This window comes from Nycticebus coucang, chromosome 13 (genome assembly GCF_027406575.1).
Source record: "Nycticebus coucang isolate mNycCou1 chromosome 13, mNycCou1.pri, whole genome shotgun sequence".
Taxonomy (NCBI): domain Eukaryota; kingdom Metazoa; phylum Chordata; class Mammalia; order Primates; family Lorisidae; genus Nycticebus; species Nycticebus coucang.
The window spans coordinates 18702045-18725047 of NC_069792.1; the positions used below are offsets into that span (position 1 = coordinate 18702045).

General features: G+C 38.8%; 1 protein-coding gene across 4 annotated transcripts in view; it reads left to right on the top strand.

The window, feature by feature from the left end:
* The window catches only part of PREX2 (phosphatidylinositol-3,4,5-trisphosphate dependent Rac exchange factor 2), a 299369-nt gene that overhangs the window by 246257 nt on the left and 30109 nt on the right, over positions 1-23003 (top strand). For all 4 annotated transcript variants that reach the window (XM_053558919.1, XM_053558921.1, XM_053558920.1 and 1 more), the window contains 2 exons: positions 13209-13275; positions 13518-13708. In XM_053558919.1, the coding sequence (XP_053414894.1) occupies positions 13209-13275; positions 13518-13708 (258 nt within the window). The remainder of the gene's footprint in view (positions 1-13208; positions 13276-13517; positions 13709-23003) is intronic.

Genomic DNA, 23003 nt, shown 5'->3' on the forward strand with positions numbered 1-23003 from the left:
CCAAAACACGTTTAACACTCACTGTGTGCTTGGTGCTGTATAGGGTGATGGGGTGACACAGATAAACTATTCATTGAGTCTATCTTCAAGGTACTGAAAGTTTAGTGGGGAAGGAATCACGTGAAAAAATCCTGAAGATACAAAACACTAGATTCTGATGTTAAGGGATGCACAGGTGCTGGGTAAAGCTTGAGAAAAGAGGTAATGATGAAGGTGGATCTTGAAGAATAAATGATAATAAATCAAGCTAGCACTGAGTGACTAACTGTGTGTCAGGCACTAGGCGTAAGGAATTTTGCCAAGTAAAGGAAATCTCAGCTTTTTATCGATTCTAGTAGAAAAACATACAAGCCAAGAGTTAGACACTTAAAATCTCAGTATAATCGTATGTAACCATGCTTAATCTTTTCTTTTTTGGACTGAACAAGAATTTTGCTGTGTCATTTGTGCTACAGTCATTTTTAGGTAAAACATGCTACTGTGAGACTTTGAAGGAACCCCAAGACTATTTTTCCCTTCATTGGAGTGTTTGCTTATGGAAGGAAGGATTGTTAAACAACCTTAGTCTCTGGTTTTAAGTTCTGATGACTGTTAAATACTTTCCAGTTCAACGTTTCGATGTTAATGGGGTTTTTGCTATTATTTAAAGCTTAAGGAGAATTGTCTTGGCATATGAAGTTTTCTTTTACAATGCGCATGATTATTTTATCATGCACATTGAAGTTAAAATCTTTAATACATTTGAAGTTAAAATCTTTAATAACATTTCTTTTCCTCTGTTCGATCACATACCTATTTAGTTGCTTCATAGAATGATAATTGTAATCCTTTATATTGTGAAGTTCAGTTTAATACCACATTAAGTATTAGATATATGCTGTGTGTCAGACACTGTCTTAGGTTATGGGATTATAAATTTAAAAAATGGGTCTCTGAGAGTGCATCATTTAGCACAAGCCACAAAATGAGTGAAACTCAACATAATGGAGTAAAGTGTTTTTCGTGGAGTTCTCAAGATGTTATATTTGAACTGGGTTTTGAAGGATCAGTAGAGTTTTGCCAAGCAGAAGAAGATGAGAAGGAATTCCAGGCAGGAGAGAATGATATTCATGACGGTAGGGAAGCGTACCTGTGGATGGTCTGCCGGGGGGTTGACTGTGACTATGGTAGGGTGCGGTGCTCAGAGGATGCGAAGTCTGTTGGTAGGTAATTAGGAATATCCTCAGATACTAGGATACATTTCAAACTTTGGGCACTCAATAAATTCCAATGATTTTAAAACAAGGTAATGAAGTGGTCACATCTATGGTTTACAAAGGTAATGTTGAAGGCAGACTGGAGTTCAATAGGGCGTAGAGAGAAAGATGTGGTAGAGAAGGAGCTGACCCAGCAACTTAGTAGTGTCTCTCTAAGACGTCTGTGATTTTACAGACGTCTAAAAAGTTCTGCTTTCTTTTGAAGATGACAAACTGTATTGATATATAATTATCAAATTAAATAGAGTTATTTAAAAAGTAAATATGCTTGGAATTTCTTTGATGATTAGGAACAATGAACATTTTTTCATGTGTTGATCATTTGTCTGTCTTCGTGGGAAAAGGTTCTGTTCATGTCTCTTGCCCATTGATTGATGGTGCTGTTTGCTCTTTGCTTGTTGATTGGCTTGAGTTCTTTGTTTATTCTGCTCACTAGCCCTTTGTCTGACTCACAACATGGGATTATCACCTCCCACTCTGAAGTTTGTCTGTACTTTGTTGATTGTCTCCATAGCTATGCAGAAAATTTTTAACTTAATCAGGACCCATTTATTTATTTTTGTTGTTGCTGCAGTTGCCAATGGCATCTTCTTCACGAATTCTTTCCCAAGACCAGTATCATTGAGAATTTTTTTCATACTTTCCTTTAGGGTTTTTGTCATTTCACGTCTTAACCCACCCTCCATATATCCCCAAGGAAAAAGATACTGTTAATAGTTTGCTTTTATGCAATATATATAACTGTATAAGTAATTAAGTATGATGGGCTTGCACAATGTTACCAGTAAGTTTTGCTAGTTTAAATTTCAAATATCCCTAGTAGATTTAAGTAGCTGTAATAATCATTAAAGGAATTCAATATTGTAACTAGCTTTAGTCTTCATTTTTTCTGGCTATGTTCTGAAAACCCATGCTATTTTATTTACTGAACACCTGCTAATTTATTTGAAGTACTTCCTGATTAAAATTTAATACTCCTCCTACTGTTAAAAATAAAAATACTGCTTGACTTTAATATTTTTCCTAGGTGTCTAATGAGTTTTTACATATCATGGTTATGGGGTATTGTTTATAAAGCCTTTCTTCTTTAAGGCACTTGCTTCTTTTGCTCTCGTTTTCCACAGATTGTGTTCCATGATGGCAGAACATGGCATTGCCATTGGAAAATGCAGTGTTGTAACAGTAGATGGCATCCACGGTAATACGTACATGTTGTAGGTACAGGAAAAGAACTATCATCCTAGCAGACTCGTGAAAGGGAGAGCAGAAATCAAAGTGGTCTACAGGGATATTTGGAAAACAGCAGAATTCTAATCCATTCGGGTCAGTGATGGAAGGTTCTCAAAAAGGAGAAGAGTAAAATGAGATTAGCAGCAGCAGCAGGAAGTGGTGGGGTACGTCTCCACTTCTGCTAAATCTGTAATTACATGTCAGGGCATAAAAGAACTCTGTAAAATGCCTTATTTTTCTTTCTTTTTTTAACATGGGAAAGTCCCGTTTTCTGTCTTCACACATATTGTCTTGTTAACCTAGCAGGGTGTTTTGTTTGGTTTTGTTTTGTTTTTCCCAAAAGTCCGGCAGAAGTGAAGCTGTTAATTGGTTGTAGGCAGTTCTATGACAACTGCAATCTTAGGTGCTCCATTTTTTGACAGGCCAGAAAACATACAGACAAATCCAAGATTATCTCATTATCCAGAACTTCTCTTCATGTAACTTTAAATACAATGTATTCCAGAGAATTCTAGGCTGATGCTCATGGGCATTGAAGGTGAGTGGTACAAAGGTGTAAATTAATATTCTCCCACCTCCCCACTCATCAAGTATTCTTTAACCACAGGTGGCCACAGGTTGAAACTGGTGATTTTCATTTGTATAAGAGATCGGTGTCTTTTAATGAGATTTTCCATAGAATTGTTTTCCTAATCTAAGTGCTTGGTCGTCAAACTTAGTTTAACAATACTACTCATAAGCTACCAGTCATACCTGTAAGTCCACTGCTGTACCTTTGTAATAATGATGTTATATCTAATCATGTCAAGAAATGATATCTGCAGTTGACCAAATACTTTTATAGCATATTTTTAAAATAAACTACGAAAATATAAAGTATTTGTAAAATGCAAAAAGCAACCTGATGACAATTTAGAATATTTGGGGCAGAAACCAATAGTGGAAGTATATATATACCTCATCAAGTGTGAGCTTTCTACAAATGCTTATAAATGTAGATCTGGTCTCACAAGCAATGGTCTGGAGAAGGAGCAAGAATATAGCAGGGATTTGGGCTGAATACCGTAGTTCCTCCTTATTAACTAAACACTAGAGGCTCTGATGCTTTAATCATCCCTGTTACAGATGGAATATACTCCAACATGCCCAGAAAAAGGAAAAGGGTACCAAATGAGAAGAATATCACTTTTGTTACTGACTTAACCTCTGTGTACCTTCTATGATGACAAAATAAATTGGTTTAAATATTTTAAGTGGGGCTGTTGAGTTATATTTCCTTATGCGAAAAACTGACCATCTCTGGAGTACCAGCCTGACCGTATTGAGCTAGGATACTCAGTATCTGTTCATTTGAGAAAGCGTTATTCGAATTCTTAAATTAATACATGAATGTGCATAACTCTGTGTAAACCAATCTCAGTATTCCTCAAATTTGTTTTCTTACTCTCATAGCAAAACATCAGTTCCCAACTTACATTACCATGTCTTGTTAGGAATGCGGAATAAATTGTTTGCATTCCTAGGGTATCTTGTAGCTATAAATTCCCTAAAGTTTCATATTTTATGAGTCATGCATTTTTCCCATTCATTCTTCTTTTTTTAAAAAAACTGGTAGCTAAGTGTTTATTTTGTATCATCTTCATTGCCTAACAAGTGAATGACAATTAATTGGTTTTATATATAATTTCCTTTATAATATGGATCCAGGTGAAAGGGTGAGGGAAACTTGCCCCTTCTCCTAAAAGTTCACTGAAAGATCAACTCAAAATTAGGGCAGATTAATAAGAGAAAAGATTATTTACCATATGCATGGGGAGAACCACAGAGTGATTAATCACTCAGGATTTCAGTGAAATTCAGATATTTTTATACCTGTCCTTTTTGAGAGCAGCGGGTAGGTTTTAGGAGTACAGGTAACTCTGGTTAGGAACAAATGGTGCTAGAGAGGATAAATGGATGGGGAAACAGATTGACTTGTAAATGATACTCTTTGCAAATTAAACAACGTGAGCCAATTAAAATAACCTGAGATGCAGATATTATACTTAAATAATTTGGGCCAGGTATGGTTGCATTCTTGATCCTCCTTCCTGCAAAATATTGAGATAACAGGGAGAGGAAGGAAGTCAGTTGCCCCATTTGATCTTTTGATGAGTTAGTCCAATATATGCTGCTAGAGGGAAAGACCTATGCTTTTTGATGGTGAATGGTCTTTAATTCAAAATATTCTTTATATCAAGGAGTCATATTTTGGGGTGAAATTTCCTGAGCTCCATCGTAGTCTACCAGTCCAGTATTCTCTCTCCCTACTTTATACAAACCTGCTCCGCAGTCAAATTGGCTCCATTCATTCTGTACCTGCTCTGTTGTTCTGGCATAACTTCTACTTCAAATGCTGCTTTCACGTTGTGACACATCAGAACACTATCCAAAGTCCAACTCTTTTGCCTTATCCCTCTGTGGCCTTCCTTTGTAGATTCAGTGCGTCTTTGCTCCCTTGAATTTACCAATCATAGTGGGCCTGCACATGTCTTCTCAATTAGGGAGTAGGCTATAAATGCCAAGGTCAGGTTCAGTGTATTTATTTGACTTGGATATATTCATATCACTGCTTATTGTAAGTTATGATATTACTGCCTCTTTCATTGATATTTTATTTTATAGGGACTGAATGAAAAGATAGTATCATAACATCCTTGTACATGGTGGAGTTGTTTGACGACACTGTCACAGTGGAGCTTGCTGCAGGCCAGCATGAAAGGAGACTTACTGTGCAGCCCGTATAAAACAGAAGCCTCACTGTCAAGATGGTCTTAATAAGGTTTTCCATCTTCAGACAAAGGACCATGACTTCATTCTTACTAACCTCAGAAGCATAATGAACTGTGGTTAGTTTTGGCATTAATCCAATTTTGCCATTAAGTTTTCCCATAAAATTTGATTAAGGAGCATTGTAAGACTTTTTTAATTAGGGAAAGTGCGCTAGATATTTATTTCTTGTCTGCAGTTTGTCAAATTCTGAAAGATACTGAAGTTCTGTGAATACCCTTACTTTATGGCTTATAAAATATCTCGTTGAGCAATGTTTTTTGCCTACTAGGAATACTTGAAATTGGTTGCAGCCTCAAGTCCAAATTCTTATTTTAACAAATCATTGAGTTAAAAAAAAAATGGTGGCTATGTATATTATGTGGGAATGTTGAAGTGGCTTTCTTTCCTGGTTAATTCCTCTGGAATTTTATCAGGGCCCAGTTATATTTTACAAGATTTTGTTACTTTCCATAATCATAGATTAACAAATATTAACTACGGACACACGTCTGGATGAGTCAACAAGTAAACTCTGTGTTTTCAGTAAACCATTATCTTCGAAGCTTATTTTGAATGGTGCAGTTATACCATCGACGGTTTCTATTTTAGTCCTGCTATATAGCAGTTTGGAAAAGATAGTTGCTAAATAAAGTTTCACTTGATGTGGGCTACATTTTAGACCTGTCAGTTATTTTTCTAACTTATTTCCTCTTCATCAAATGTATATTTTTTTAAAAGATTTTGTCCCATTGAATAGTTGAAGATTTCTGTCAAGTCAATTTAAGCAATTATTAGCAGAATCAGATCAACATGATCTAAATGTCTTAACTGGCTGCTGTATCAGTGACAACTTGGTTTTCTTGGTAAGGAACGTCTCTCAAAAAGAAGAAAGAGTCGTCAGGGTGGCCATCTGTCTCTGCAGTGATGCTTTCTGTGGTGGTACTAATGGTGTCTGGGCTGCTTTTACAGAATATTTTCTTCCCAGATGATTCACAGCTGAGAAGAGCAGAAGTTGGTTGAACCATTCAAATGACAGTTCTCTTCTTTAACCCAAAAAAAGGTCTTTTCTTTTTCATCCCAAACCTCTGTTTGTATACTGATCATGAAATTATATAGATTCCAAATATCTAACTTAATTTTCACCGTTTAACAGATGTCATAATATGTTTTATATTACATCTTTGGCCTTAATTTTATTTCTTACTAGGGCTAAAAATTCTCCAAGAGACGCTTTCCACTCTGTGCGTCTGGGTAACGATTATTGTTATCTATGGAATAAGTCCTGTTTGCCTCTCACAGTACTGAGCGCTTCATACACGTTGCTTTAACTTCAGCATACATTTCCTGTATGTTCTACAATTCTGCTGTCCATTTTGAAAATTGGGAAATCGAGACTTGGAGAGGCTAAATAATTTCCCCAGGGACCTGTGTCCTCCTTTGCCATGTTGGCTTTCTACCAAGTGCACTTGAGGACAGACATGAAGACCTCTGATCAGGGAACCTTTGTGGGTTGCAGCCTTGAGGTGTCACCTCTGTTCCAAGCATGAGGCAGTGGGCTTTGTAAAATATGAAGACAGAAAATGTGTCAGTTGTAGCTGAACTTGAAGATGATTTATCATTTCTGAGGCCCAAGAATGGACCTGAAATGGAGATGATAAGTTGTAGTCTGCACTGGGGCCTCTGGCCTGGTAGACAGAGGGGACCAGGACTGCTGCTTCTGCAAGGGAATGGGACATGAGAGTAATTCTACATTGGACGGAGATCCAGAGGCAGGCTGACCATTTGAAACCAGGCCATGGAGAAGGCCTGAATGAAGAATGGGAAACCCACTGCCCACTCATGCTTGATGTTAGAGTGTGAGCTAGTGCATGTGGGTTTCGAGAAAGATTTCTCCAGACAAAGAAAGAGAAGTTTATTTTGCTTTTGCCAGATAGAATAAGACCGACACGGTGAAAGAGAGGGAAATAGTATTGGTGAGAGAAGTTGTAAAGGGGGTGAAGAAGATCTGTGGTCATAGTCAAATGGACAGGGTACTTGCATCCAATCCTTTCTCTCAGCAGCAGGTGGATAACAGAAGTGGCAGGCTGGCTTATCACTGGTGATGTGGCCTAGTCATTGATTGTGCCCCTCAGGCAGACACTGAGGCCTGCAGCTCCCACTCCCTACTATCTGTTCAAGAACTCCCAGAAGCTATAAAAAGGCAAATTCTAAAAGGCAGTTTCTGATAAATGTTAAGAGAAAGATTTGTATTTCTTTTCTGTCTGTTAGGCTCCTTTCAGATGTTGTAAAAATGGAACCCACAGGGTACCTGTCTGCTAATAAGCTAGGGGGAGAGAGAGCAGAGAGGGAGCTCATATGATTGACGTTAGCCCTTACTTAAAAACTGTAAGTTAACAATCTTCCTCTTATTTCACTATTAAGGTTATCCTTTAACATGAGACTATACTTTTGTGCACTTAAGATGGCAGGAAGAAGCTGGCATGGCCCTAAACTAGGAACTGAACCATATCACTCACTGGTTCAGTGATGTGACTGGTAATATTCCAGATGTCAACACAGCATAAATATTCACACCACTTATATAAAAGTGTTTACAAAAGCAAGATTCTGGGCACCAAACCATTTTTAAGAGAAGGATAATGAGTGGGGGTGGTATATCAAAAGACTGAATAGAAATAATTTTAAAATCTTCTTACTGCAAATGAACTTAAAAATGTCATTCCAAAGCACTTGAAGAAATCTAACACTAAGGGAGACAGCCAACAAAGTATTCCAATAGAAATAAATTTGTCCCAGGAGAGTTAGCATTGAAACATCCTGGCAAAGCATATTTGAGATGCTCAACATACAAATAAAAGAATGCCATTGTGGGGACCAAGGCCCCTGTCCAGCTGAAAAGTCACTGACTTTATCCCCAGGTTGTATGCCCACTGCACAGGGATCATTGGGGTTGCAATGCTGAAAGAGTTTATTCCTCAAAGCCCTGAGCAGGGAGATGGGGGACATCTTTGAGGATGGTTTGAATGGGCAGGACATTATGTAATTAAGTTTGCTAATTGGTTAAAGTTTGGAGCAAAATTATAGAACTGTGTTGCCTTGTGTTGCCCCAGCTCCTGGGGTCACGATTCCAGCTGAGTTGGTTTCTTGTATGAACCAGCCAGCGGGTCAGCCAATTGACTGGAATGCCAGGTCTGGAAGATACCTTAGGAACTTCCTTTAAGTTTCTAAAAGGGATGTTATCTATGGAGAAAAGTTAAGAATCTTTACGACTAGAGTCTAGTGTGACTCTAGAGTAGCAATTACAGAGAAGCAAACAAGGAGACAGTGACTCAGTTATTATCAAGCAAATGAGGGGACAGTGATGAATTATTATCATCTGTAGCCAAGTCTGTTCCTTTACAGAGTTTTGGTGCCCTGAACTCTGGTTCTTGCCTGGTGCCCCTTCATCAATTTGCAAGGGCCATTTCAACATGAGGTAGATTGATTAAGAGGAGAAAAGACATACAAATTTATTTAACATGTATACAGAGGAACCTTCAGAATGAAGACCCAAAGTTACAGAAAAAATTGTCCAATTTTAGTGCTTGAATTCAACAATACGGAAAACTGTGTGGAAACACGATTGGACGGAAAGTGTATGATCTAATACTCACAGACTGAGATGGGAAACCCAGCAAGGCCTGCCTGTCTAGATTCTTCTTGGCCTCTCTGAGCAGCTCCCTTCCTTCTGGGGTACAGCCCTTTCTGGAAGGGGGCTCTATGACCTACAGTCAAACAAGGTAGTCAAATAATTACTTTATGGCCACCTTTAACAGAATAAGTTTAGGTTTTACGACTGGCTTTGTGAGGAGGAGGGAGGCCAGTGTTCTGGCTTCTATGATCCACCTTTGGGAAGAGAAATTCTAGTTCCCATGGCTAGCCTCACAGAGGACTGGTGCTGAGAGCCAAGAGGGCAGGAGAAGATCAGAGAAGAACTCTTGCTTCTGAGGCTGTTCCTGAGACCTTCACCCTGGGGTACTGTCTGCTGAGCCCAACATCATCTATGAAGAAAGGTGGAAAATCCTCCAACAAAAATAGTCAATTATCCAATTATTATTTATTTATTTATTTATTGTTAAATCATAGCTGTGTACATTATTTAATTACAAATATTTATGCAGATCACATTTATGTTCCACTCACTATTATAGATAGGTGTTAAAGATGCAGGAATGAACATAAATAAATAAAATTCATATCTGCAGAGAGGATTTACATTCTAAGTGGGCAGAAAGGAAATAAGAAGAGGTAGAAATCTTAGAAATGAAAAAGATAGTCATTGGAATAAAATTTCCAATAGAAAGCACAGACTGTAGCCTTGACACAGAAACCGAGTTGCTCATTTGGAAGGCAGTACTAAGGAAATCATCTAAAAGGCGTGATGGGAAGATATTAAAAGAAAGTGTTAAGGGGGAGCAACCATGAGAATGTGTGAACATATGCCCCACGGAAGTTCCAGAAGACAAAGAAAATAGAAACTGATGGTGGAAACCAATAGTTGAAGAGATAACAGCTAAGGTTTCTTTTCTTTCTTTCTTTTTTTTCTGAGACAGGTCTTGCTAGGTCACCTGGGTGTCATCATAGCTCACTGCAACCTCAAACGCCTGGGCTCAATGCTCTTCCTGCCTCTTGAGCAGCTGGGACTACAGGCACTCACCTCTATGCCCAGCTAATTATTTTACTTTTTGTAGAGACAGGGTCTCACTATGTTGCACAGGCAGATCTTGAACTCCTGGTCTCAAGGGATCGCCAGTTGCAGCTTCCCAGAGTGCTAGGATTATAGGCCTAGCTATCATGACACCAGGCCACCAAGATTATTTTAGAATTGAAGACAAGACTCCTCAAGTTGGAAGTACCCTCTGAGGACCTCTCTGGTAAAGGAAATTCCACCAGTGGGACAAATAAAAGCAAATCTACACCTAAACACTTTGAAATAAAACTTCAGAACATCAAGGATAAAAAGAAAATCTTAACCTTTCAACAAAAAAAAATATAGACTAGACCCAAAATACAAACTATTAGATTGAAAACAGATGGCAAGGGCGGTACTGAAGGGGGAAATTTTACTGTCAGTCTAGATTCTAGAATTTTATGCCAGTGTATACCACTGTCACCTGCTGGCCAAAAACACTATTCCTGAGGAAGTAAACCTAGAAAAATGCTCGATTTACAAACAACAAAAAAAGGAAAGGGGAGAAGAAACTTTTAAGTCATTCAATTTCACTATTTAACTTTTGCTATGAAAAGTAATAACAAATTCTATGTAAAAAGACAATAAAAATACATGCAAGAAATGTGAACAGGCAAATATAAGAAAACAAGAAACAGCCAAATGTATGCAGACTGAAAATCAAGACAGCAAAAGGTGAAATTCCAATAGCTTCAGTGTAAACAAGGGTGTGGAAGAATGATCCTGAACATCGGCTAGCGCTGCAGGTGACCTTGAGTGCATGCAGATGGTGAGTATCAGCTTTGGGATGGTCTTTTTCCCGGGGAAGAAGAAATTGGAACAAGAATGGGAGTTGGCGAAGTGAGAACAAGTGGGGGCCCAAAGCTGTAATGTTTTATTTCTTTAAAAGGGCAAAACGCTCAGCTTTGTCAAAGCGGGACATACGTGGGTGTTCACGGTATTATCCTAACAGGTATCTGTGCGATTCAAACAAAAAGACACATAGGACTTTCAGAGGAATACGAACTTTTGGATACAGCAACAATGCTTACCGAACAGCCAGTTTTCTGGCAGTGAGGCGAGATACATGGCCGTTTGCCTTCTGCAGCTCCCAAATCCCTTAGGCCCCCAGAGCCTGCCCTTTCTGTGTAATTCGCTCCTTGCTTGCCTTTTTGCCTCACGTGATTCCAACTCTTCTCCTCTTCTGAGAACAGCATTCCTTCTGGATTTTCTCCTGCGGATATTGGGGAAAACCTACAACATTTTTAAATGATCTCAATTGCCTTTGATTTTAATCACGGAAATGATCTGTCCATCTCTGAACTTGCTCTCAGTCTAGTGCTTTTAGTTAGAAACTAATTCACCCAGCACAATGGAACTGTATTTTCGTGGTACTTGAGGGACATTCCGCTTGGTGGTGGCTCGTGTCACCGTAACCCAGTTGTCGTGATCTGGTTGCTGTCTGTAGCCCACACACACCCACAGCTTTATGTGCAGAGGAGCAATTGATGCATTCCAGTGGGATTCATGGGATTCAGGCCAGGAGATTGCAGATCGTACCTGCCAGCCTCTCCCAAGGGCAAAGTGAGTTCTAAGGAGATGGCCAACCTTGGATGCTGAGTTGCTTACAGTATTTTGGGGGGGATGGTTTAATCTGTATTTTAGAGAAGAAGGTACTAATTCTCCATACGGATAAGCCTAATTGTCAATGTGGGAAATTACTCCTTAGACCTAAGGCTTTTCTAAATTAAAGAGTAAAGTTTGACTAATCCATATTATTTTATCTTAAAGGGACAAAAAACACTACTCTTGGTGGTAAGACCAGCACTCGGTGTATGCACACACATTTAGTACAACTCAAGAAACCAGCACACAGGGCAGAAAGTTCTCCCCACACTAACTTCGCTCAATACTACCTATGAATTTTATTTTATTTTTATTTTATTTTATTTTTATTTTTTATTTTTTGAGACAAAGTCTCACTGTGTTGCCCTGGGTAGAGTGCCATGGCGTCACAGCTGACAACAACCTCAAACTCTTGGGCTTAAGCGATTCTCTTGCCTCAGCCTCTCAGTAGCTGGGACTACAGGCGCCCAGCTATTTTTTTGTTGCAGTGGTCATTGTTGTTTAGCAGACTCGGGCCAGGTTCGAACCCAGCAGCCTCGGTGTACGTGGCTGGCACCATAACCACTGTGCTACAGTTGCCAAGCCCCTATGAAATTGTTAATGATCTGCCAATACATTGAAGTCCTATAAGTGCTCTGAAACACCAACATAATCTGCTTTTATTTGAATATCTAGTATGACAACTCGCTAAGGTTATGGGACTTATTTTGTTCCATCAATATTAAAACTTCACATTGTAGAAATCTCATCTCATAAAAAATAAAAGCTAGATGGTTACTGTGCATGTATTTCATGCCGTTGAACTGTACACTGAAGAAAAAATAAACACGGGGTCAGATAAAACCTAAATATGTCCTCTCTTCCTCTCTTGAAATGTCTAATATTGAGCCACAAGCGAAGCAAACACATGGTAATTCTTTGGAAGAGCATGTGATTACTATAGGTCACTAGGATCCACCTTGTGTAGTAAAATATCCCTTACTGTACTGCCTCCTGGTCACAAGAAAAGAGCCATTGCACCGTGAAAGGGAGTTTAACTTCTAATGTGGGCATAGTTTATTGATGAGAAGAATGGGCTCAGTATTCTGTTTAATAGTATGTTTCTGAGCATTCATTTCATACACTTAAATTTTTACCATAAATGAAAACTGGATAATGTTCTCCAAGTCACAAGAAAATATATTTCGTCAGCTGTTCAACAACAATATTAATGATTGTAAATATTGATGAGCACTGAACTCTGTACTTCTCTACACATCGTTTCTGTGTTAACTCGTTTAATATTCTTGGCAGCCTTATGAAGTAGAAGCTAATGCTGTCCTCAGATTCCAGATGAGAGAATTGAGCGTAGACGAGATATCCCTCTAAGGCCACACAATATGGAATGGGGCTGGTGGTCGCTTTTATCATTTTTTGGATGAAAGACTATTGGCTTTCGTGCAACCTTGATCTTCTTGTGTTCAATGCTTTTGTTTATTCACTTGTTTTTAAAAGGAAGTCAGTGAAACGTGAATATCTTCATGCATTTTATGTTATTTCTAATAGCAAAGGATAATTTCTTCTTTGGATTCTTACAGGGCATTCTACTTGGACAAGTCAAATTCACCACCAAACTCCACATCCAAAGCAGCGTATATAGATAAGGTAAAAGAGATGATTGTGTTTATTGCAATTATTATTTACATACCTCCCTAATTTGATTTTTCAGCTATTATTTTTGAGCAATGATAATTATAAATATTTGCAGTCTCCAATTCTGTTACTTCCATAACAAAATAATCATTTAGACTCTTCATTGAAAGGTATCACAACTGTGCATTGTAAGCCATCTAAAAAGATTTTCCTAGACATATTGAACTTCATGCGTTCATCCCTTTTTTCTGCAGCTGATGAGGCCTCTCAATGCTTTGGATGAACTGTACCGACTGGTGTCCTCATTCATCAGATCCAAGCGCACAGCTGCCTGCGTGAACACGGCTTGCAGCGCCTCTGGAGTTGGACTGCTGTCCGTCTCCTCGGAGCTGTGCAGCAGACTGGGAGGCTGCCACGTTATCATGTGCAGCAGTGGCGTCCACCGGTACGTGAATGGCCTGCCTCGCTTGTCTCTTTGTTAAGCCACAATTCATGGGCTGGGACTTGTTTGCATTTTGACTCCCTGAAATTAAAAGTGGAAACATTCAGAGGACCCCATAGGTATTTGGAATAAGAGTTTGGATGTTTTCTGGGTGTAGTTCCTGTATATCAGGGACTGTCTTGTCCTAGAAAATAGCATAATCCTACATTTATATCATCGTGGCTCAGAATCTTGTCACCCTTGCATTTATATTAACATATTTGTATTTTAGGTACAAAAATGCACATTCAGTTTATTCACTGTAGGAGTTTGCTAAGTAGGAGCTGAATCAACTACTCGCCCAACAAATCTGTTTTTTGTTTCTTTTCTCACTGCGCTTGGTAGACATTCCACTCTTCAGTAGTTCATTTCAGGTCCCTGTGACCCAAATGTTGTGAGCTACGCAGATGCTGCTTTGGAGTTGCAGCTGCTGTCCAACTCCAGCAGAATGATGGTTCAGGAGCTCACGTGTGGTGTGCCTTCCCTGCAAATGCAAGGGGAAATCGGATGGCTCCTGCTCAGGGCAGTTGTCTCCTGCAAGTGTGTACTGTCTGGGGCAGCCATGTGAGGGGCATGTAGTCACACGTGGCATCAGTCTCTTCAGATGGTCATCAGACCCCAAATGTCAGTGGGAATCCCCTGGTGAAGTCCCTCTTCATAATCACACCCTCCTCTTTGGTAACCTCTCTGTTGTCATGAGGAAGGGAAACCACGTGGATGGGAATAGCAGGGCAGGGTTTTAGTTCTCATTCTAATCTGTCGTCTGTCACCAGACATAGTCTCTTATTAGTATTATACTAATACTAATAGATTAGATTTTAGTTAGATTTTGAGGACAGGGTTCACTTTATTAAAATTTACTTGGTACTTAATCCATGCCAAGAATTGTTCTTCGCGATGTTGGCTGTGTAGTAGTGTAAAAAATTCTGTTTGGAGACATAAGGCATAAAGAGCAAATAACAATTAATAAAAATAATAGCAATGACATAACATAATGGGAAAAATTAACACACAAGAAAAAACTAAGGTACAAAAAAGAAAATGACCGAGGATTGTTCCAGCTACAGAATAAGATTCAAAGGGCAAAATAGATCTTCATGCTGGCTAGGTCTATGAACTTTCCATAGAAATGGTGATGTTGGAGTTGGGTTTTGATGGATCAGGTGTTACAGAGGTAGAAAGGGAAGAAGGGCCATTCGAAGCAACAGCCTGTCCTCTGCAAAATTCCATTTCAGCTTGATATGGCCAAGTTCCAGTATTCAAGTCCTACACAGCATGATCTTACTTACGAAACATGGCCAGACTATTTCCCTGAAAGGAACATTAAATTTTTGTGGTTGATAAAATATGCAGAATTTTTTCCTTTAATTGCTGTGTACTTTGAACTCTCTTATAAGCTTCTTAAGACCTTAATTGAAAATATCATCTGCAGCTGAACAAATCAAATATTTAATTTTTTTTCTGTTTGCTGGCAGTGATGTCTTCCTTCTGATAAACTTGTGTTCACTCAGTCTATTCCCATTTGTTTATTCATTCATTCAATAAGTGTGCATTTCAGCACCAATTATGTACCAGCCCTATTCTAGGTGCTGGGGATACAACATTTAAAAAATAAGTAAGTCCCTCCTTTCATATGGAGTGCATTACGTTAGGGAGAATTGGTTGATAGAGTAAACAAATATATGATGTGGCAGGTGAAATAGATGCAAAGAACTTAAGCCAGAGGAGTACAAGGTGACAGACTGGGAGAAAGGGGCACACCTTCCAATGGGAGGATTTCCTTATAGAAACTGTCTGAAGTGAAGGAGTGTCACAGATGTCTCAGAGCGTCTGAAACATGGGGACCAGGCACAATGTCCTCAAGTCGGAGCATGCCTACTGTGTACAGGGAACGTGGCTTCAACACAGTGTCGCCACCTTGAGGATCTGTGCTTTTGTCTTACCTTGGGAAAAAAAGAGTTATCAGAGGAGCAGCGCCTGTGGCTCAAAGGAGTAGGGCACCGGCCCCATATGCTGGAGGTGGCAGGTTCAAACTCAGCCCTGGCCAAAAACTGCAAAAAAAAAAAAAAAAAGAGTTATCAGAGTACTGGATACACTGGATCAACCAAGAGGATACTTTGGACTTTGAAACTATAAACATACACACAATTCCATATTAATTTGCTGAAAGTTAATGCAGTTACATGGGCCATGTAGTCCCAGACCATGACTGAGTTGTCCAAATTATTTACTCAGATGTTCCATCAGCAATTTTAGAATTTCACTAGTGTTGTATAACAAAAACAGTTGAGGTTCCATAGCTATCTTATTATTGATATTCTCACTGATTGGTGTGTTAGAATCCCAGGGAACACTGAAATTTCAAAATACATTGGCTTTCTTCACTATAATTCAAAGTAAAGAAAGCTTTAGTGAATTTACTTCAGGAGACATTTACCAAGGTGTTAGGCAGCCATTGTCCCACGTCAGGGGCTGAAGTTAAGGTTAAAACTAGTTGAAGTTTTTGTAGTTCTGTTTTTCTATGATGAGGAATAAAATGGGGAATTTAACATAATCTTGAATTTTTCGGTGAAGGCTAAGGTTAGATTTTTTTCATGATGATAAAATGTGTGCTAATTTTTACTAGAATCCAAAATCCCACAGAAGGCTGTTCCTAAAATAATCCTTTAGTAATTCTAATTCAGACAGCTAGAGGAACCCAAGCAAATCCACACCTGCATGAAACATTAAACAGGGAGGTTTACCCTGAAGTTCCAACAGAGAGAAGAATTTTACAGTGTGAATGAGAATAAATATTATCCAAGCTGTTTTTTCTCATTTAGTTTTAAAGTCAAGATGAAAAACAGTCAACAATAAGGTATCCAAGTGAGAGAGCCTTTTCTGATTTCGCTGTGCAAGAAGAGGAACTAAGATTTGTTTTATTTTTTTTGCAGTTCTTGGCTGGGGCTGGGTTTGAACCCGCCACTCCGGCATATGGGGCCAGCGCCCTACTCCTTTGAGCCACAGGCACCACCCGAACTAAGGTTTTTTTTTTTAACTATTGAATTGTATTTATATGTTTGCTATTAAAGGGAAAAATGTGGGGGATTTTTGGAATGAAAAGGTAGATTTAATTAGCATTAACGTCTAGGTGTTTTAATGCCAACCTGAATTAGATGGCAGAGCTGTATACAACAGTGAATATGAGATTAGTAGGAATAGAGTTCTGGGTGAATTATTAGAATCTTCTCAGAGCTTTTAGCCTGACTTGTTTTTATTAGATTGTCTTTCATAGGGTAATCTTTTGTGTGCAATCCGAGTCTATTGATGAGCTTTCCTGTCTGTACAGTCTCAAACCATTCACTTACGTTTAATGTCTTCCCTGCTGTGTTGCATGGTGGAAGAGGAATAGGATAGTCTCTTTTTAAGATCAGGATTTTGCCTTTTAATTAATATAATCATGATTAAAAAGGAGTTTAATAAATGGAAAATTTTCTATCCTGACATAACCTTTTTCCATTTTTATTTTATATCAGCTGTCATAACGCCTATCAAACAACACACATTTGAAAATAGCTTTATTAGTAGAGATTCGTGGGTCACGATGAAAGTTTTGAGACTGGCTTCCAAGAAACACAGTTTCTGATTGACCCGTGCACCTTTCAACTGGCTCGGCTTATCCGTGTTGCCGGGGGGGGGGGGGGGCTTCATTTGTTTCCATCACAGTAGATTTTACATTTCTTGATTTTTGTGTGATATCTTCTGAATTTCCTTTCCTACAAAGAGTCATGCTGTTTATATTGTACGTATTCCTGCTTTATAGGCAAAGTTATTTTTTGCCACATTGAACCTTTTTAAGGTATTTAATCACCACTGTGGCTTTTCTAGTTTTCCTTTGTACCCAGGCCAATTGTACATGCAGACAATCAAAAAGCTTGCTGCAAGGATTTCCAAATTTCCTTTTATTTCTTACTGCGGCATCCTTCCATTGGATGCTGTGTTTTTAATTTGTTTTGGTTCTTTATTCCTACCCTGCTTGATAGCCAACTGTTTTTATTTAGCCCGTATAAATCAGTATTCTGCAAATGTTATAAAACCCAGAGCATCATCTTACTGAGTCCCTTAGCTGTGGGAACAGGTGGGTAGGAATTTTCAGAAGGACCCTGAAAGGACAAAGGATATATGTTAAAGAAATTTCTGGTGAGGGCAAGAAATATGGACTCACAGTTTTCCCCCCTAAAGACTTGTTCCATAGAGTTTTTGTCCTGATACTCTCTTCACTCAGTGTTTTATTTTATTTTTATTTTTCAAATCTTTGACCTTAACTTTGATTTTTTTTTTAATTGTTTGGGATTCATTAAGGGTACAAAGAGTTAGGTTACACTAATTGCATTTGTTAAGTAAAGTCCCTCTTATAATTGTGTCCCACCCCCAAGAGGTGTGCCGTACACCATGACTCCCATCATCTCCCTCCTTCCTCCTTCCTCTACCCCCCCCACCTTGTATTAAATCATCTACTGCCTCCATATTAGAATTAAGTACATTGGATTCTTGCGATGCTTCTGACACCACCAATAAACCATTTTTAAAAAAAACTGAATGAGGCTCGGTGCCTGTAGCTCAAGGGGCTAAGGCGCCAGCCACATACACCTGAGCTGGTGGGTTCAAATCCGGTCCTGGCCTGCCAAACAACAATGACGGCTGCAACCAAAAAATAGCTGGGTGTTGTGGCGGGCGCCTGTAGTCCCAGCTACTTGGGAGGCAGAGGCAGGAGAATCGCTTGAGCCCAGGAGTTGGAGGTTGCTGTGAGCTGTGATGCCGCAGCACTCTACCCAGGGTGACAGCTTAAGGCTCTGTCTCAAAATAAATAAATAAATAAATAAAACTGAATGAGTCAATTCACTCAAGGCCTGGCAGTGTGGGAAGGTGGGTGACTTGAGTGCAGGCCCCATTCTCTGACTAGCACGGGACGTGTTTGAACCAGATGGATATCTGTACGCGTGAGTTACCTTTCCTCTTCATACTTATTGTGAGGGTGAATTTCTCCCAGGAAAGGAGGCCCTGGACTTGCAGCCAGCTACCTTATGTGTCTTCTCCACTGGGATTTGTTAATGGCACCATTCAGGAGGACCTCAGTGCATCAGAGGGTCACCTGGTTCCAGTGGGCATCATGTCTGTCCTGCATGGAGACCCCTCACTCACATTTGAGCGGGCAACAGACTGTGTCAGGCCTGTCACCATTGTTAAAACACTTGATTGTGGTAAACATCAAGCTGCTGTCTGTGTAATCCAGTGTTAGGTCTTTTTAATACATAGTAGAAATGAGCTTTAACATATATAAAGCTTTATGTATATGTTTTTATAGACACACATGTGAATACACAGAGGGTGCAAAAAAATATATACACATTTTAAGAAAGAAAAAAATGGTATTAAAATTACAATACTCAATATATACCAATGACATTCGTTATCTTGTATATTATATATCTTATAATTGTAACCGTCAAATATATCTTAAGTATGACAATTTTAATACACTGTCATAATATATATATATTTTTTTTTTCTGGCACCCTCTCTTTGTTGGGGTCCCACCCCAAGGGCAGGGTCCACTAAGACCTGTGGAACTGATGGCGACCTACTGAAGAAATATAGAGTTAGAAATGATGGCAAAGAAAGAGACGAGAGACGTAGAGTAGAATTAAAGATGGGACCTCAGGGGTCCCTGGCCCGTTTGTGGGCTTCCGGCAGTGGCCCAGAGTGTTTGCTTCAGTCTGCTTTTACTGAAGTCTATTTGCCCAGAGGGTAAGATGAGCGTGGGAACAAAGATGCCAGCAGTTTCTGAGTGGGCATATCAGGTCCTATGGATATTATTTAAGGGTTTGACTAGCCTTGAGAAATCTGAAATCTGAGAGATTGTATTGGGAGAGCCTCCTGCTTGAGATCACACACACACATTTCTAGGGAGGTGTTAAACTCCACTAGTTCCCTGTGGCGTAAAACGCCACTGGCATTAATCTCCTCTGAGGAATCAATGGGAGGGAGGAATTTTCCTCCTATTACCACCACAGAGGATCTTCCTCTGCAATAAGGGATATAAGCTCTTCTGCCCATATCTCAGGGCTCAAGCTACTCCCTTGATCTCTGCCCCAGGCAAATGCAAATCTCCACAATGGGTATCTGCTTTGCCTGTTTAATGGGCAGGAAATGACCCAGTTGATGTATCTTTCTAGGTCTTTGCCATAGTCTCTTCTATAGCCAATTTCCTGAGAGTGCTCACAGACCCAGCAAGGGTGTTTGGAAGCTGTATCCCCAACAGGCTAGAATTTCAGAAAAGACAGGAAGACTTTTCCCTGTTCTGACAGCCTACTTTTTAATTTCCCTCTTTTTCTGGGGGTGCTTTCTCTTGCCAAGAATGGGGTTTTCAGTCCCCATTCTCCCTGCATCTCCTCTCTCTTTCTTTTTTCTTTCTTTCTTTTTTTTTTTTTTTTGAGACAGACTCTCCCTCTTTCAGCCTGGGTACAATGCCATGGCATCATCATAGTTCACAGCAACTTCAAACTTTTGGACTCTAGCAATTCTTTTGCCTCAATTTCCTAAGTAGCTGAGAGTGCAGGTGCCTGTCACCATGCCTGGCTCATTTTTCTGTTTTTAGTAGAGATGGGGTCTTGCTCTTGCTCAGACTGGTCTTAAACCCTTGAGCTCAAGCAGTCCACTCTCCTTGGCCTCCCAGAGTGCTAGGATTACAGGTGTGAGCTACCACGCCCGGCCTCTCCTGTCTATTTCTCTCTCTCTCTCTTTCTCTCTTGCCTAGTTCTTAAAACTTTTTAATATATGTAGCCTTTAAGATCTAAAAACTTTGTATGTGTAATATACAATGTACATATATAAATAGTGACTAAACTAAAAGGGTTTTTTCCAAAATGCACTTATCCATTGATTATTTGGAAAATGAGTTATATTCAACTATATAGCAAGAGTGGTTGAATTTCCAGGGCCATCCTGCCTCCCTTTCCCCTAACCAACATAAACTGTTACAGCCATCGTGTAACAATAGTGCAGGACTACAGAAGTGAAAGGAAGTGAAATTTATGAGTTGAAATGTAAAAACAATTAAAAAGAAATTTGTAGTACTAACATAATTAATGGAACATTTTAATTTAAAATGAAGATGAATAGTGGAATGACTCTCAGTTCATATAAGCAATTAAAAAATCTTACTCAGGTAACTATTGCTTAAAAATTATAAAAAAAAAACACTTTTGTTTGAACTTTTAAAGGACTCCTCCTTAGTAATATTTTGCTCTGTCATTACCGTGACATCAAAGGACAAATTGATGAATAGGCCCAGATTGGGTAATGCAGGATCTTGTAAAGTAGAGCACTCAAGGTAACCCGACTTAGGGAATCAAGGAGTCCTGCAGGGCAGATGCTGAAGCTGCATCTTTTCTCTCCTGTGCAATGGAGACGTACTAAGTAAAAGGAATAGGTTTACTCTGGGGATTTCTGTATATAGATTCAATTCTATGTGTGAGTTAGAAAGAAAAAAATACCTCCTTTAGCAATTCAGGGTTTCAAAAGTATTCATTTAGTTTTTGTGCAAGTAAGTTTTGAGAAACCCAATAAGCATAGAGGAGACACTTGGGTTTTAAATCACTAGAAAAATGGCTAAGTAAAACAAAAGAAAGATTTCCACTAGCTCATGATCCGAGGATTTTGTACATTAAGAAGAAGTTCTAAAATTAGGCTTTAATCTATAAAAGGAGAAAAATAATATTGGTAATAATGGGGCTCCAGGAAAAAGACAAAATATATGAAAATCTGTCCTACTCACGATAGACTGAACACTGTCTTTTCATAAGTGTAAATCATAAGTACTTTCATATATTAACCTTGATTAGCGGTAAATCCAGAGCTTCCTGCCTTCCTTCCTTTCTCTTTGGGATGCCAGGCCTTTCTCACTCCTTTCCCCCCCCCTTCCCTGCCTCTCCCCCTCTCTCACCCCGCCCCCGCTGTCTTCTCCTTCATCTCTTCCCCTCACTATTTCCCCTCTCTAATATAAAATACACTTACACTTTTATATTCTTTAAAATAATTTAAAAGGACTAGCACTCTGGGAGGACAAGATGGTGGATTGCTTGAGCTTAGGGGTTCATGACCAGCCTGAGCAAGAGCAAGACCCCGTCTGAACTAAAAATAATAATAATAAAAAAAGTAGCCTGGTGTTGTGGCAGGCACCCGTAGTCCCAGCTACTCGGGAGAGTGAGGCAAATGGATTGGTCACAGCCTAGAGTTTGAGGTTGCTGTGAGCTATGACACCACCACACTCCACCACTGGTGACAGGGTGAGACTCTGTCTCAAAAAAATACATAATTAAAAATTAATACGAAAGAAGTAAATCCAGAAATTTGAATTTTACTAAATTGTAAAATAGGCAAATAGACATTAGAATTTATTCTAATTTAGGCAACCAGATGAATAAGTACATTGTTATGTTAAATTTATATTAAGAAATCAGATGTTTCAAATGTGGTAGAAGTTTCATTCATTCTCGTACCTTTTTACATTATCTTTTATAAAAGTTCTTAACCCTAAAAGGATTGCTGCATATGCATGTCATATCAGTGTCTTGTAACCTAGATTTTGGTGGGGGACTTAATTGATATGAATCTTGATCAGCTAGTATATTAAGTTGTTTAATTTTAAAATGTCCATTTTCTTAAAATTAGATGTGCTAGGAACAAAAACCAATGAAACAGTTTTTATGAGAGAGTGACATCTTATCACAGTGGCTTCTGGTTCCAACATCTGGTAATCAAGTGATGTTGGCCAGACAGACCTCAAAGTCAGTACACAAAAGGGTTTACCTGTGATTACTTTTCATAATGAAAACAGGAAAAGTAGGTAATATGATAGATTAAACATATGACTACATAATTATTAGTTGTAGTTGATCTGTATTTTCCAAAACCCAAAAGTATCATTTTTAGTATATTACTACAATTTAAGTATTTATATCACTAAATTTTATTTGCTATTTAACAGTGATAAATAAAGAATATGCTTTATCAGTGAGAATATAGAATCTTCTTTAAGAACTATTAAACAGGCCATAGTTCTTCCGTAAATATTTTAAATAAATCGAATTTAAATTGCCTTTCCTAAATCTCCAAAGTCACATCAAAAGGAAAATAAAATTCCAGAATCTGGGATGTATTCCTGAAAGCTTCAAGGGTAGGGATTTTATCACTACTCTAATCATTGATATAAGCCAAA